Source organism: Cucurbita maxima, unplaced genomic scaffold (assembly GCF_002738345.1).
Source record: "Cucurbita maxima cultivar Rimu unplaced genomic scaffold, Cmax_1.0 Cma_Scf00012, whole genome shotgun sequence".
NCBI lineage: Eukaryota > Viridiplantae > Streptophyta > Magnoliopsida > Cucurbitales > Cucurbitaceae > Cucurbita > Cucurbita maxima.
The window spans coordinates 939,108-953,901 of NW_019272028.1; the positions used below are offsets into that span (position 1 = coordinate 939,108).

The window sequence follows — 14,794 nt, forward strand, 5'->3', positions numbered from 1 at the left end:
TTATTTGATATAAACTTTCCAAATTTGATAAACTATTAGATTAATGTAATACAAGTTAAAAGGTAAAAACTGCTTATATAATTACATTAAATTTCACTTAATAAATGTTTTTTTTTTCTTTATGTAGAAAATGTCATTTCTTTTTTTTCTTAATAAATTTTATCAATAATATTATTTTAGAAAGAAAAAAAACTTTAAATAAAAAGCATCAAATACTTTTTTATTTTTATTTTTTATTGAACTATAAATGGTTGAATAATAATTAGTATTTTATCCACAAGACTATGCTCGGTACAACTAAAAGGACGTAGGAAACATATATAAATTTGAAAAATCATAAATCAAATGATTATCGATTGATCAGATATCTAAGATTTTTGTATGGAATATAAGCCAACTGATGCAATCAACCAGCCATTCTGCTAAGCTATACAACAATGAGTTTGAGCTAGCATTATACATCTACAATATATACTTCATTTACAGTAATCTAATCTTTTCACACCTTCTTTTACATTCATTCATGTTACCTGTGGTGATAATGTCTGTGCCTTTTCTTGAAACGAGAGGCCAACCTGTTCTTCAGTCCAGCACGATCCTTCGGCAACGTCTGAAGCATCAAAGCTCGTGTTTTTCCATCTGGTTGGATACCGATTTCGTGCATCTTCGTGTAAAACTTTTTTGCTAAATCAGTCTTGCCTCTTAAGCACATTCCTTGGATGACAGCATTGTATACAGATGCATCGTGTGCAGACTTCTGAAGAACAACAACTATCAGGTATACGTCCAAATAACTCTCAATGCAAAATGTCGAAAAACGTTCGAAAGAAGAACATCAGGACAAGGAACTGTAGATTAGTAAGATCATCAGAGAAAAAACACAACAAAAACCATAATGGTCTAATAGAAAGCCTCGTTTTCCAGTTCAATCATATGGATTTCAATGATGTTTTTCACTCCGCCCATTGAATGATGCTAATGCAATGAAAAGTTAGAACTAAATTTCTACAGGGAAAATCTGTCCCTATCCAAAATAGTATAAGAGTGTCGTCAAGGCACAGGACGAGTCATAGAGGTGAACACTTACAGATAGAAGTAGTTCCACTTCATCCCATAAAGATCCCCAAATGCAGCTTCGGATAAGCGACAAAAGAGTGAAGGTATCAGGAGTGAGCTTCTGATGAATCATGCGTTCGTAAACTCGCAACGCAATTTCTGGCTTCCTAGCCATCTCACATGCACTAATAACAATGTTATATGATGATGCCGAGACTAAGCAACCAGAGGCGGCCTCCATTTCCCATAAAATTTGGAGAGCCCTATCCCATAACCCAAGCTTTGAACAAGACAATAGAACGGTATTGTAAATATGTATATTCAATTGAGCCTTCTCCTCTCTTTTCACAAACTCAAAGAGACGAATAGCATCGTTGTAGCGATTTGCCTTGTAAAGAGCACCAAGTAGTGCCTTCCATGTATAAACATCAGGTGAATGACCCATAGATTTCATCCTATTGTATATGCTGAATGCTAAAGTGACCTCATTAGCTTTTCCTAGAGCATTGATCAAGGCGTTGAATGCAACGGAATTAGGTTCGAGTCCACATTTCAACATCTCTTGAAAGACTCTTAAAGCAAAATCCCACCTCCCTTCCCTTGAAGATGCGCCGATAATAGCTTGCATTGTATCATTAGCTGGTTTATAACAATTTTGAACCATCTTTACATAAATGTCAATCGCAAGTTCATTCTGGTTGCAGCGGACGTAAGTGCTCACCAATAGAGAATAAGTTAGATGTGTTGCACTACAGCCATTTTCCTCCATTAGTCTCCATATTCTCTCAGCTTCAACCCAGTTATTCTCTTTTCCACAGACCGATATCATCATGTTATAAACAATTGCATCGAACTGTTTTAAGTCATATTCATGCTCCCATGTCCTAAACATCTCAAGAGCAGAAAGAAATCCATGAGTATCAGCAACTGCTTTGAGTATAAGGCTATAAGTGTGCCCTGTTGATAGCTTGTTTGACTTCATAAACTCGAAGATTCGTAAACCATCATCAAACAGCCCATTCCTCAAAAGACAAGCTAAAAGTGAATTTGAAGCATGAAAACTTGGCAGAAGACCTGCTAAATGCATGGACCTGAATAATTCCATTGCACTTCTGACCTTATTTTTTCTACTGAGAATTAAAATACGCTTTGATAGCATAACTTCATCAGTTTCCTCAAGAAAATACACCTTTCTGTCACTTACCAAACCCTCCCCTTCTAACACTTCGGACTGGTTTACATCTTCAGATTGAAAGATTGGCTCATCCTGATTTTTCACTTCTCCCCAGGGAGGCGATTTCCACTCCCGAGACGATTCTTCGACTCCTTCATCAACGACCAAGCTAATAGCCTCATCCTCTTCACATGTCCTAAATTCCAAGAATTTTGTGGAGCGAACCACGAAATTCAATCGTGGAATACTCATCGACGACATTGAAGCTACATTACCCCCATGAGTTATCCTACGCCTTATACATGATTTCAATTCTGGAATAACATGGAAATGCTTGTGTGCACAACTAACCGGGTAACACGAGTGAAGTTGGTAATTCAACTCATTTGATAAAATCAGAGTGGGATTTATAAGCAATCCTCTCATAATTTACTAAACATGAAAAGAACAAGAGAGTTTACAATCCAGGAGGAATCATTCCAAATCAGTGAACCTGCAGAGAAAAGAAAACAGCCTCTAAGAACACGAATATTAAACTACTTTAAAATTCAAAATCAATTTCGTAATCTACTCTGGAAGATGGGTTTCCCCACCATTCCATTCTCGATTTTACTTCTGAGATGAAAGAACATGTTCGTATATTCAATACCCATGAACGAGAAAGAAGAAAAGTTAAGGATGCGCAGATATTTTCTTCTACGCACATTAAATTCCACGATAACTATCCGTCTATCCCAAATGAAATAAGCTAATGAAATGAACACCAGAAAGAACCGCTTAAGTTTCTAACATTCATTCAATTCGAGAGACAGAGAGAGAGTTACCGAGATGTTCCTCTTCCGCCTCCTTGCGAAGCAACAAGATTACAATGGCAGCTCAAGCAAGCAAGGAGAAGAAAGCTCTCTGGCAAGTAGCTCTCCCTCCAATATCAATTTTGCTTTAAACGACGTCGTTGCTTAACCAGTTACACGAAATAAAGAAATATCAAAAAAATTTGTTCCATTTAAAAAGAAATTTTTTTTAATTTGTCTTTCAAAATGATCTATTTCTCTTTAATAATTCAAAAAATAAAAATAATATTAAAAAAATAGTATCAACCTTGATTAGAGGTCTAAATCTTGTTATCCTCTTAAATTGTCAAACTAAAGATAATTAAATAAAATTATAGATTTTTTATTATTTAATTTATTTTTTTAGTTCAACAATAATTTAAAGATCTCAACTATGAATTAATACAAATTAAGCGTACACTGGGAGGTGGAATCCTATGACAGATATTGTTCCCTTTCTAAAAAATATGGTTCATTCGACTTCGACATGTATTGTAACAGCCCAAGCCCACCACCGCTAGCAGATATTATCCTCTTTAGGTTTTTTCCTTTCGAGTTTCACCTTAAGGTTTTTAAAACGCATCTCCTAAGGAGAGGTTTCTACACCCTAATAAGAAATGCTTAAGTGACATAGGATCTCACAATCTACCCGACCTAACATCCTCACTAGCACACCGCCCGATATCTGGCTCTGATACCATATATAACAATTCAAGGCTACCACTAACAAATACTTTTGACGTCGGCCCCTCGCGGTGAATTAAATTTTCCATGAAGATTGAAATAAATACTTTTTACTCGAATAGAGAGTAAAATGAATCTTACAGTAATGGTAAAATAGAAAGACATCATAACATAAATTACCCTGAGAATATGGAGTAAGCGATGCCCCTTTCCAACGCAAGTTAAAATTAGATCTTACACAACAAACAAAGAGTAAGAACATTCCAAACTCGTTCACGACAAAGCTTCTGAAGGAAGAAACTCCATTTCTGTAAGTGGAGATATTACAAAGTTAACACAAACCATACACAATCAAGCTTAGGAAGAAGAGGGAAGAGGGGTTAGATTTATTAGTTGTGAGCATAAACAAGATGCACAATCAAACTTCCTGGTTAAATCAATTTCCTACCTTTACTTTCAATGCTAAACCAACCATTTTTAGACTATTCGACCAAACCAAACCAACCAACAAATCATTAACACTTACGCGTCGACACAAGTGACCGCTCCGCTATACATGTGTTGCCGTGGGTTTGAAACAATCGATGTTGCATAGTCCAACCGATCTCACCATGTCCCCAAACCTGCAAGAGAACGCAATGCAATCAAGACTATCAGAAGAAAGTTGTACACATGATATTGGGTGCGCTATGAACTATGAAATGAGAAGTCAGCAGGCAGACCGGTCGATGCTGTTTCTCGCTTTCTCAGGCTGGTCGGCACCAGTTGCCACTTTCTCTGGTCGATCCAACATCTTCCTCGACCGATCTCCGTTATCATTTGCAACTTTAACCTTTTCCCTACAGTCTGTGCTAATCCTTGGCTTATCTCTCTGATCAACACTCATTCTGGTTTTTTCTCTTTGATCTGAGCTGGGTCTAGATTTTTCTCTGAAATCCGTGCTGTTTCTCGGAATGTCGAGCTGATTCGTGACTAGCCCAAGAACTCCGCTCCTCAGATGTGATTTCTCAATGGCAGAAATGAACTTCTTGAGATGTCTTATGTATTGTGGGAAAAGTTCCAAGTCACAATGGTTTCCTCCCTTTATCCACAAGGGCTCGTACTTCTCTTTACAAAGATCCCAAAGTTGCTTTCCATGGGACCAATCAACAACGTCATCAGCAGTTCCCTATCAAGATACAAGAACATATATTACACAATTTGTGAGTGAGTAGCAACCAGAAACCAATCATATGTCAGATGGCATCATTTGATAGGCAGGTGATAGTTAGCAGCTAGACATATCCAACAAGTTCAATCAAAGCTCATGTTTCTTTTCATGGATCAGACATTCGTACACGTCAACAGATAACGTCGGTAGACACTCGTGTAAATATGAACTACAGCAACAGCCTTGATCCACTTCAAGTCCATAATTAAAATATAGAAGTCTCTTTTCTTTTCATTCTATACTGCAGCATGACATGCTTCAAACGTGAAAATTAAGTGTTTTATAATATCCTTCAAGCGATATGTTAAAGTCGAATCCACTGAAATAAATGATTTCTACATTGGGTCTAAAGAGGTTTAAATGCCTATGAACTTACATAAAGAAACGGAAGGTGTCCAACTGTTCAGAGTTTTCAAAATTTTATGCTAAATGTAATGTAACAGTTCAAGCCCACTTCTAGCAGATCTTGTCCGCTTTGACCCGTTACATATCACCATCAGCTTCACGGTTTTAAAACGCGTTTGTTAGGGAGAGGTTTCCACACCCTTATAAGGAATGTTTCATTCCCCTCTCCAACTAATTTGGGATCTCACTATCCACTCCCCCTTGAGGGTCCAGCATCCTTGCTAGGAGATCGCCCAGTTTCTGGCTCTAATACCATCTGTAACAGCTCAAGCTCACCATTAGCAGATATTGTCCGTTTTGGCCCATTACGTATCGCCGTCAGTCTCACTGTTTTAAAACACATCTATTAGGGAGAGGTTTCCACACCCTTATAAAGAATGTTTCGTTCCCCTCTCCAACCGATGTGGGATCTCACAATGTCTTTCCCATTGCATTTAAAGATATAATTTTATGGTAATGCATTGAAGAATCAATCAATGTTTGAAGGCTTACTTCGCTACTACTCTATAGTACACCAACTGTCCACATGTTCAAGCATTCAAGATCTTAGTAAACACCAAATGTTCGAAAGGAAACTCACATGAATTACAAGAACTGGACAATTGACCAATGGTATTTTGTCAATATTCTGCAATACAGAAAATGAAAGAACGAGCATCAATAACACATAACTAACCAGCAATAAATCGTTAAAAGTAACATTAGGAATTAACGAACGTAAACCTTATAAATGTCGAACCAGAATGTTCGCTTCACTGGATACATGACTCGAACACCTGACAAGATCGGGCTGTGAAGAACAATGGCCCTCAAGTTTGGTAAACGAGTAGCCAAATCTAAAGTCGGTCCGCTGCCAACTGATTGCCCATATAAGATAACATCTTCCTCCTTTGCACCATATCTCTCCACTAAGCATCTATAGACAGCTTCAATGTCTGCATAAGTATTCTGCTCACTTGGCTGGAGAAAGGGATTATGCAAAAGGGAAAGGTCAGCTAAATTCCACTCAGTAGAACAATACTCTTAACATAATTTGCCAGCCACTTTTCATCCTTAAACAGAGCAGACAAAGCTAAGAACAAAGCGGATAGATCCTGAGATTCAAAACATTCCCATCCTCTAATCTAACCAAGATGAAAAATAATAATGTTCATACCTTTCCAGTAGATTGACCATATCCCGAATAGTCGTACCTAAAAAAGGGCATAATGACAAAAGGCAGCTTTCAAAAACCCAGATTCAAATCAGTTACATACAAAGCATTTAAAGCCAAAGGTTCACAAACCCCATCAAGTTGACTCTAAGATGAACACTAAGCTCGACAAACAAATCGTACATCTGCCCCAAATCGGCAGCGTTCCCATGAGAGTAGAGCAATGTTAAAGTAGCCGATGAATTCTTTACATACAGGGCCACAACCTGGTTCCCTCTCTTGGTACTAAGCTTCAAAACGTCGACGTTTCCCCTCGCCACCACCTCCGTCATCACCAGCTTCCCGCTGCCTTCCTCCACTTCCTCCACCTTATACGACGGAGGATTCGGCGGAAAGAACGCAAACTTCGCCGCCATGGACGAAGTCACCGCCCCCATCTCCGTTCAAATACCAGTGAACCCAATACAGAACAAAAAATAACCCAGATCATGAAACAAAACAAACAAACAACATACCCAGAACCCCACAACGATCTCAGTTCCCGTCAGAACAAAAACGTCAAATCCAGGTACGGAGGAGGAAGGGTTATAATTTGTTCGAGTGGTGGGAATGGGAATTTAAGTGAGAAGGAAGAGAAAATGAAGCTCTGGATTTTAGGGTTGAGAGTGGAATCGGGGGGTGGGAAAATGGAGGCTTTTCCGGCGGGGAGGGGGAAGGGAAGCACGTGTGGGCATTATTGGGAGAGGAGCTGAAGGAGGAGTGCACTGGTGACAGTGATGTGTGAAAAAGAAAAGGTACAGTATCATTGACTGAATGACACGTGTCCTTGTAGGGTACAGGGATGTATAACGGGAGACAAGGAGTGGATGGTTGTTTTTACTGCGTCACAGCCTTTTTTATTTTTTTTATAATTTTTTTTAATTGAAAAATACCTTTTTTTTTCTTTGGGTAAAAGTTAAAAAATACTTCGGTTCGTACACTCTCGTTGAAGTACGGTTAATTCTTTCCATCTTAGTAATTTAATTATTTATTTTTTTTTTTAACAATTTACAATTATAGTTTTTTCCATTTTTAACGAAAAAAAGTTTGTAAGGTTGTTGAATTTAACTAAATTGTAACAATTTGTGTAAATATTTATCAAAATATATATATATATATATGGATTTAAAAATGTACAGACTAACGTGTCAATACGAGCAAATGTATGACAACGTGCCTCACGTAATAGTCTAATGAAATCCCACGTTAGTTGGCGAGAGGAACGAAACGTTCTTAATAAAGGAGTGAAAATCTCTATCTAGTTCACGTGTTTTAAAACTTTGAGGAAAAACGCAAATATAATATCTATTAATAATAGGTTTAGAATATTACAAATGATATCAGAGTCACGTATTAGGTGATATGCCAACGAATACATTGAATTTTCAAGAGAATGGATTGTGATATCCATCAGTGAAATGGGAAGTTATTTAGAGTACACAAGTTGTTAATTTAATAATTATACGGCGGAGTAAAGTGTTATTTATTATTTTTACTTTTTTATGTTTTTGGATTTGGGAGTAGTTTGGAATTGGCGTTTGTTTGGTAGTGTGGTTATGTGGGGGGAACGGCCGTACTGGTGGTGTTTAGATGCTGGGATAAGGCTGGCAAAGGCTGTCTTTTCATTGATATGCCCGCGTCCCTTCAATTTTTTGTCTTATACGAACTCTTATTTCTTATGCAAAACTTGAAATTGGTAAATTATAATTTATCGTTCTAACTTGAATTGGTTTTTTTCATTTTTTCATAAGAAATGGTTCGTTCTTCCCTCTAACTGACCTGAGATTTCACAATTCAACTCCTTTGAAAGTCAATATAGTAGTAGATATTGTTCGTTTTTACCTGTAACGTAATGCATCTACCAGAAAAAGATTTTCACACTCGTTTAACGAATGCTTAGAATGAAAATCATCAATGTTTTGAAAGAGTTAGCTTTGATGGGGTCATCTGTGTACCAAACCATCTCTTATTTCCCAAATTATTGCAAACAAAGGAAAGGATAATAATTGGTCATTAATTTTTGTACAATCACTTTCTTTTTCTATTAAAATAATGGAAAAGACAATAAAATCGTAATTAAACATTTTTATTAATTATTAACAAAAAAAAAAAAAAGTTTTATTGTAAAAAATATATATAATAATTAAATTAAATTGTCTATAGATTGTCATATATCAGCACGAAAACCAATTTTTTTACTTGGATATCACTGTCTCGATTTGAAAATTGTCATTTTCGAACTTATTATTTTGCATTAAAAAGCTATCGTTATATTAATCGTTGTATCCCGCTGAGGAAACCGATTTTAATACACATGGTACTAAGGGCAGAAAACGTAGCTCTGCGGAGATGCTCTATAATAGTTGCTATCAATGTGTGGTTGTGACAATAAGACTGTTCCTGAGCTTGGTTTACTGCTATGTCTCTGCCATTCAATTCATTTCCTTCTGCCTATCTCCATTGGAATGTACACTTATTTTTCTGTATTGTCCTTTGCTGCAAAACCTCTTCATCTTCCACCTATTTTACTACATTATTCCAAATCAATTTTTACGACCATATTAAGTTGTTTTTGACAAATATAATGTATTTGTGTAACAATACAAGCCTATTGTTAGTCGATATTGTTTTATTTGAATTTTTCACTTGAGATTCTAAAACACGTTTGTTAGGGAGATGTTTCCTTCCACTCTCCAACCGAGGTGGGATCTCACAATCCCCCTCTTGGAGATCCAACGTTGTCCTTGCTGGTACACAGCTTCACTTCTTGGAGTCCAATGTTCCTACTGACACACCGTTTGATGTTTGATGTTTGATGTTTGATGTTTGTTTTTTATAACAAATACTATTTAAATTTTAAAATTTATTAAAAATGTTAAAGAGTTATTATTATTATTATTTTAATTTTATTATTATTTCTTTGTTAAAATTGGTAAAACATAGAAAATAAGAGACGTGCAACATCACTCACATCAATTGACGTGACAGTTAGTACGTAAAAATTTATACGTAAATGAATTGAACAATATCTTTTTAACTACGATAACTACCTTATTTCTCTATGTAATTATAAATAATGTCACGTCAGATTATTATTTTTTATATATTATTTGTTATGTTGATGTTTATTTTTTATTTAATAAAAATTACTTTTAGAGTAAATTTGAAACTTTTCACCATCTGATATAAAAATTTTTAATTCAATAATATTTAATAATATCTTTAGTTGAATATTTTAATATTAAGGATTAATATAAACTAAAATTTCGAATTTTAGTATTGAAATAAAAATTAACATCACACTAATTTAACGATAAACTATTCCAGAATATTTTAATGTGATTATTAGTTTTAAGATAGAAATTTAAAAATATTTAAAAGTTATTATTAAGAAGAATGCAAATTTAAATTAAACTATGTTTTAATAATATAATTTCTCTTGTGGCATTTTCTTTAATTGGATAAGCACGAAGGCAGATAAAAACAGACCGAGTCGATCAAATATAAATCGAGATATTTCACGTGGCAGCTTTTGATTCGGTGAGGATCCAGTCTCACGAACGCATTACCGTACCTGAATAGGGGATTTGAACCTCCCATTTATATTATATTTCTTATTTATTTTAAATCATTCGCCAGAAATATTCGCGGAGAAAACCGAAGAAAGAGCGGGCGAGTACTTGCTTGAGAAAAATGGAAGGAAGGAGAATGGAAAGAATCAGGGTTCTCTTTAACGTTAGGTCTTTCTCTTAATTTGGATGCCGGATTTCTAATCTTCGAGCTCTAAGGAAGGTTTTTGTTCATGGCGGAACCTGGTAGAAGCCTCATCTCTGCCGACAAAGCTTCTGATCGGCGTTGTCAGGTTTCATTTGGGCTTCAATGTTTTCGTTTTTTGATTTGGGTCAGTGACTGATTCTCTTGTCTAAGGATCTGATGAATGAAGTTTGGGTTCGTTTTCATTTTGTTTTTCTGTTCAATTTGAAATGGAACGGTTGTTCTGGTTGATTATTCTGTGCACTTGGTTGAGATTTTGGGAGATAGGTTTTGACATCCGAAGTTGAAAGGTGCTGTTTCGCCTGGAATTTTTGGATCTTTTCGAGTGAAGATATTCAATTCTGTTCTGCATTTAGAGTGCATAGGGGAGTTTTGCTGTGTACTTTGTGAATTAGACCATCGCCATGGATGGGATTGGGGAATCTTCTCAATCTGGGTCTGGAATTGTTGAGTCTAAATCTTTGGGAAGTGGGGTTGTTCGTGAAGACAATAGGGTTGCTGAACAAGTGTCGCCCCTGGGAGGTGGGGGGAGGAATACTAGTCCATTGGGTAGGGCAGGATCCAGAAACACTAGTCCTTCGAGGCAGAAGGTTATAAAGACCAAACCTCGTGGTTTAGATGAAGAAACAGTTACAACATTTAGTAAAGCATCCCATCCAGATGTTCAAATGGAAGATGGTATATGGGCGATGCTGCCTGAAGATTTGTTAAACGAGATCTTAGCTAGAGTTCCTCCATTTTTAATCTTTAGGCTTCTTTCTGTTTGTAAGAGGTGGAATTCTATACTTCAAGATACTAGTTTTCTTAAATTTCATGCACAAGTGCCTTCACATGGGCCTTGTCTTCTCACATTTTGGAAGAATTCTCAAACCCCCCAATGCTCAGTCTTCAGCTTGCCATTAAAAACATGGTATAAGATTCCCTTCACATTTTTTCCTCCTTGGGCATTCTGGTTGGTTGGTTCATCTGGCGGTCTTGTTTGCTTTTCTGGGCTTGATGGACTAACTTTCAAAACCTTGGTATGCAATCCCCTCACACAAAAGTGGAGGGCCTTGCCAAGTATGCACCATAATCAGCAGAGGCAGCTGATTTTGGTTGTTGATCGGACTGATCGGTCATTTAAAGTCGTAGCGACTAGTGATATTTATGGTGACAAGTCACTGCCCACTGAAGTTTATGACTCAAAGCTGAACCGTTGGTCACTTCATCAAACTATGCCTGCTGTAAACCTCTGCTCCTCGAAGATGGCATATTGTGATTCCAAATTATACTTGGAAGCTCTTTCTCCACTTGGTTTAATGATGTATCGGCTGGATACAGGCTATTGGGAACATATTCCTGCTAGGTTCCCTCGTTCTTTATTGGATGGGTATTTGGTTGCTGGTACACAGAAGCGCCTATTTCTTGTTGGAAGGATTGGTCTTTATAGCACTCTTCAAAGCATGAGAATTTGGGAACTAGATCATGCTAAAATTATGTGGGTGGAGATTAGTAGAATGCCACCTAAATATTTTCGTGTTTTGTTGAGGTTATCGGCAGAGAGATTTGAGTGCTTTGGACAGGATAATCTGATCTGCTTTACATCTTGGAACCAAGGAAAGAGTCTTCTTTATGATGTCGATAAGAAAGTATGGTCTTGGATTGCTGGCTGTGCTTTGCAGTCATGTAACAGCCAGGTCTGCTTTTATGAACCAAGATTTGATGCTTCTGTATTCTGAGCTGACTTCTTTTTTTCCCTTGATGATTCTTTATTACATCCATTCTTATCTGAGGCACAATTTTTCATGACTTCTTCATGTACACATCCTTGTATATGGTTTCCTCACTTTGTGATTACTGGCCGATCATCTAAGTTTCTTCTGCTGTTTGCTGGATCAATTCCATTCCAATGTCATAATCCTAGGAGGCCAATTTTGTTTGCAAGGTTTAGCAGTAGTAAGAATAGTTTCAACCAAGACTTTCCTTGCATGGGTTTAATGACGTGCTAGCTTGAGCATGGGATGAGAACTGCATTCAAGAAAATTTTATGTGGGTGGTATTTGGGAAGAATGGAAGCCAAGCTTGTATTTTCAGATGTGTTGGTTTAGGTTCAGTTCGAGTTATCTCTATGGAAATTAGCTCCATTGCTCTTGCAGTTCAATCTGAGATATTATTGTGAGCTGCTGACTTCAAAGTTCAACTATGACGATCAAGAATGTTAATGCCAATTTCAGGAAATTGCAGTGCTGGGTTTGGTTCTTGGTCACTAGCTGCTTAAGTTAAACGTAGTGCTTCAAGAGGTTCTTAACAATCTGAGCTTTCAGGCGAACTTCTATGGTTGGAGTTGAAAACCGAAATTGTTGTTTTGATCATTGCATATATATAGGCTTCAGAATTTTTCCCAAATGTAAAATGATTGATTTGTACGATCTGTTCAGGACGTTATAAAAAGGACAATTTCTTCAAGTCGAACAGGAACTCTTATACCAAACCAGCTATTGTCCCTTGTTATGTTTTTAAATCTAATGTTAATTGGCTTCAAAAGTCTCAAGTCTTGATTTCCCCCCTCATCCTAATTACTAATTACTGTTAGGACTAATATTGTCAACAGATTGAAGCTTGCCTTCTGAGATGAAATCCAGTATTTCACCAGTGTGAACTACCCTCTGGTTCAAAAAGTTGATTAATTTCAGATTTCGTGTTCATGAGATCCCATCTTAATACACCCCATCCCTTAGGCACAGGTTCTGATGGGGTTATTTAAGAAGTTGAGCTAAAGAATAGGGTGCCGTTCACTTAATAAGGTGCCAAATGGCCTGCAAGAGCAAGCTTATGTTGCCATCAAGGATACTTTTTTTTCACATTGATTCATAGTAAGTATGCTGTTACCTCAAAGTAGAAAGGAAAGCAAATGTAATTGTAGCACGGAGATAGATCAAGAAGGCAAGGTTCTTCCAGTTTGAGTTATTATCTTGGAACCCGCGGGCCTCTTTGGAATACTCCAAACCGTCTTGGATGAAAAACTCTCGACTTTGCCGAGGATTTGGGATTGTTCAGCTTATTTTGCATCAATCCCGTTACATCATCAGACTTAGGAAGCCATTGAATTGTGAATCATTCAAGGTAAACACTGGTCCCCATCTGTACCTTTTTCTTTGCTTGCATGAAAAGAAAACAATCCATAGGGCTAGGTAATGGAAAAATGTCTTCAAATCCTCTATATTTTACTTATTTCTAACGAGCATTTCAAGTTCTGCACACATCAAGAATGTATATGATACAAGAGATGGGCTTCGAAATCCTAGCTTTAACTTGATTTTGAGTCTATTTATTTGAAGCTCTCATTCCCTTTTTCCAATGTGAAACGCTTATACAGGAGAATTAAGTAACTAGTAAACAGTTCTATGGGTTTTGTTTATCATCTTCGTAGTTGGGAAGTCTCTTGCACTCACTATTCGAGGTATATTTTGCATTTCTTATCCTGCAGTTTTTATGAATCTGTACGTTGCTGTTTCTTAATGTGTTCTTAAATTCTTATACAAGGTATAAAAGCTGGCTTACAGGAACCAAATAAAATGCTTGATTGTTACAAAGGGTATGCTTCATTTCTTCATTAGCTTAAAAAATAAACTCTTTTTCGCTTCTGCTTTTCTACATATTATACTGGGGGTTTCTGATTAGGCAACAGGATCACAATTTCAGCAGAAAATTCCCCATGATATTGGTGATACCACGAGAACTGGTAGAATTGTTTAGGAAGAAGGAGATCATTTGAGTATTTACTAACGATTAGAGAAGAGGTGCCGAATGGTGTTAAAAAGGATTCAAATAACATAGCTGAAGGAAGAGACCTTTAGATTGACTATGAGACCCTCAACGCCAACCTCCTGGACATAACTTCATGAAAGCAAAGCGTTGAGTTCATACCCTTTTTTCTACCTGGTGTGGTCTGTTTAGTTCATTCCATCTTTGTACTTTGAAGATTCATATATATCAATTATTAATCATCTGCTTTCAGGTAGCTACTGGCTAGAGAAGATGAAGAAAAGCAAGGGAGGGAAGACTATGTGATTGGCTAAGCTTGAGAAGAAGAGAGATGAAATTGTACGGTCGGTTCGGTCCTAGCTTAAAAAATATTCATGAACTTTAAAAAGTAATATTAAATAGTTTGAAAAACAATCTATGAGGTGTCGATAGATTATTTTTGTCCTTACATTGATGATAATTTTTTTTCAAATATAAAGTTAAGTAGTGTTAATGCTACTTTTTAAAATTTTATGGATATTTTTTAATCATAGTTCTAACTTACATGTATTTTTGAACTTTTTAAAAAAATTAAAAATATTAATAGAACTAGGTTAAAGTATTAATAAAACTTTTTAAAGTTGAATGGAAACGATGAAAATGAAAGTTTTAAAGTTTAATTGATTTTGATTGACTTTCATTATCCGTACTAACCGACTCTAACCGAATAAAGTCGTTGTCCAAAT

The 14,794-nt window shown here is 36.4% G+C and overlaps 3 protein-coding genes across 4 annotated transcripts; 1 reads left to right on the forward strand and 2 right to left on the reverse strand.

The window, feature by feature from the left end:
• Positions 1-353: 353 nt before the first annotated feature.
• Positions 354-3,165, reverse strand: LOC111487480 (pentatricopeptide repeat-containing protein At3g29290). Of its 2 annotated transcripts, none has more exons than XM_023134892.1 (3): positions 3,055-3,165; positions 1,088-2,723; positions 354-754 (listed from the first exon to the last, which is right to left on the reverse strand). In XM_023134892.1, exons 2-3 carry the CDS (start codon positions 2,654-2,656, stop codon positions 527-529), a joined length of 1,797 nt encoding a protein of 598 aa, XP_022990660.1. In that variant the 5' UTR covers positions 2,657-2,723; positions 3,055-3,165; the 3' UTR covers positions 354-526. The 2 variants fall into 2 exon arrangements, with proteins under 2 accessions (XP_022990660.1, XP_022990659.1); XM_023134891.1 differs by having other exon boundaries at positions 354-757; positions 3,055-3,164.
• A 792-nt stretch (positions 3,166-3,957) lies between these two features.
• Positions 3,958-7,236, reverse strand: LOC111487063 (protein ABHD17C-like). The gene is made up of 6 exons (XM_023134282.1): positions 6,645-7,236; positions 6,516-6,552; positions 6,083-6,319; positions 5,940-5,987; positions 4,467-4,912; positions 3,958-4,367 (listed from the first exon to the last, which is right to left on the reverse strand). Exons 1-6 carry the CDS (start codon positions 6,947-6,949, stop codon positions 4,295-4,297), a joined length of 1,146 nt encoding a protein of 381 aa, XP_022990050.1. The 5' UTR covers positions 6,950-7,236; the 3' UTR covers positions 3,958-4,294.
• Positions 7,237-10,193: 2,957 nt separating this feature from the next.
• LOC111487062 (F-box/kelch-repeat protein At5g15710-like) lies at positions 10,194-12,842 on the forward strand. The gene has a single exon (XM_023134281.1). It carries the CDS (start codon positions 10,730-10,732, stop codon positions 12,041-12,043), a length of 1,314 nt encoding a protein of 437 aa, XP_022990049.1. The 5' UTR covers positions 10,194-10,729; the 3' UTR covers positions 12,044-12,842.
• The last annotated feature ends 1,952 nt before the right edge of the window (positions 12,843-14,794 follow it).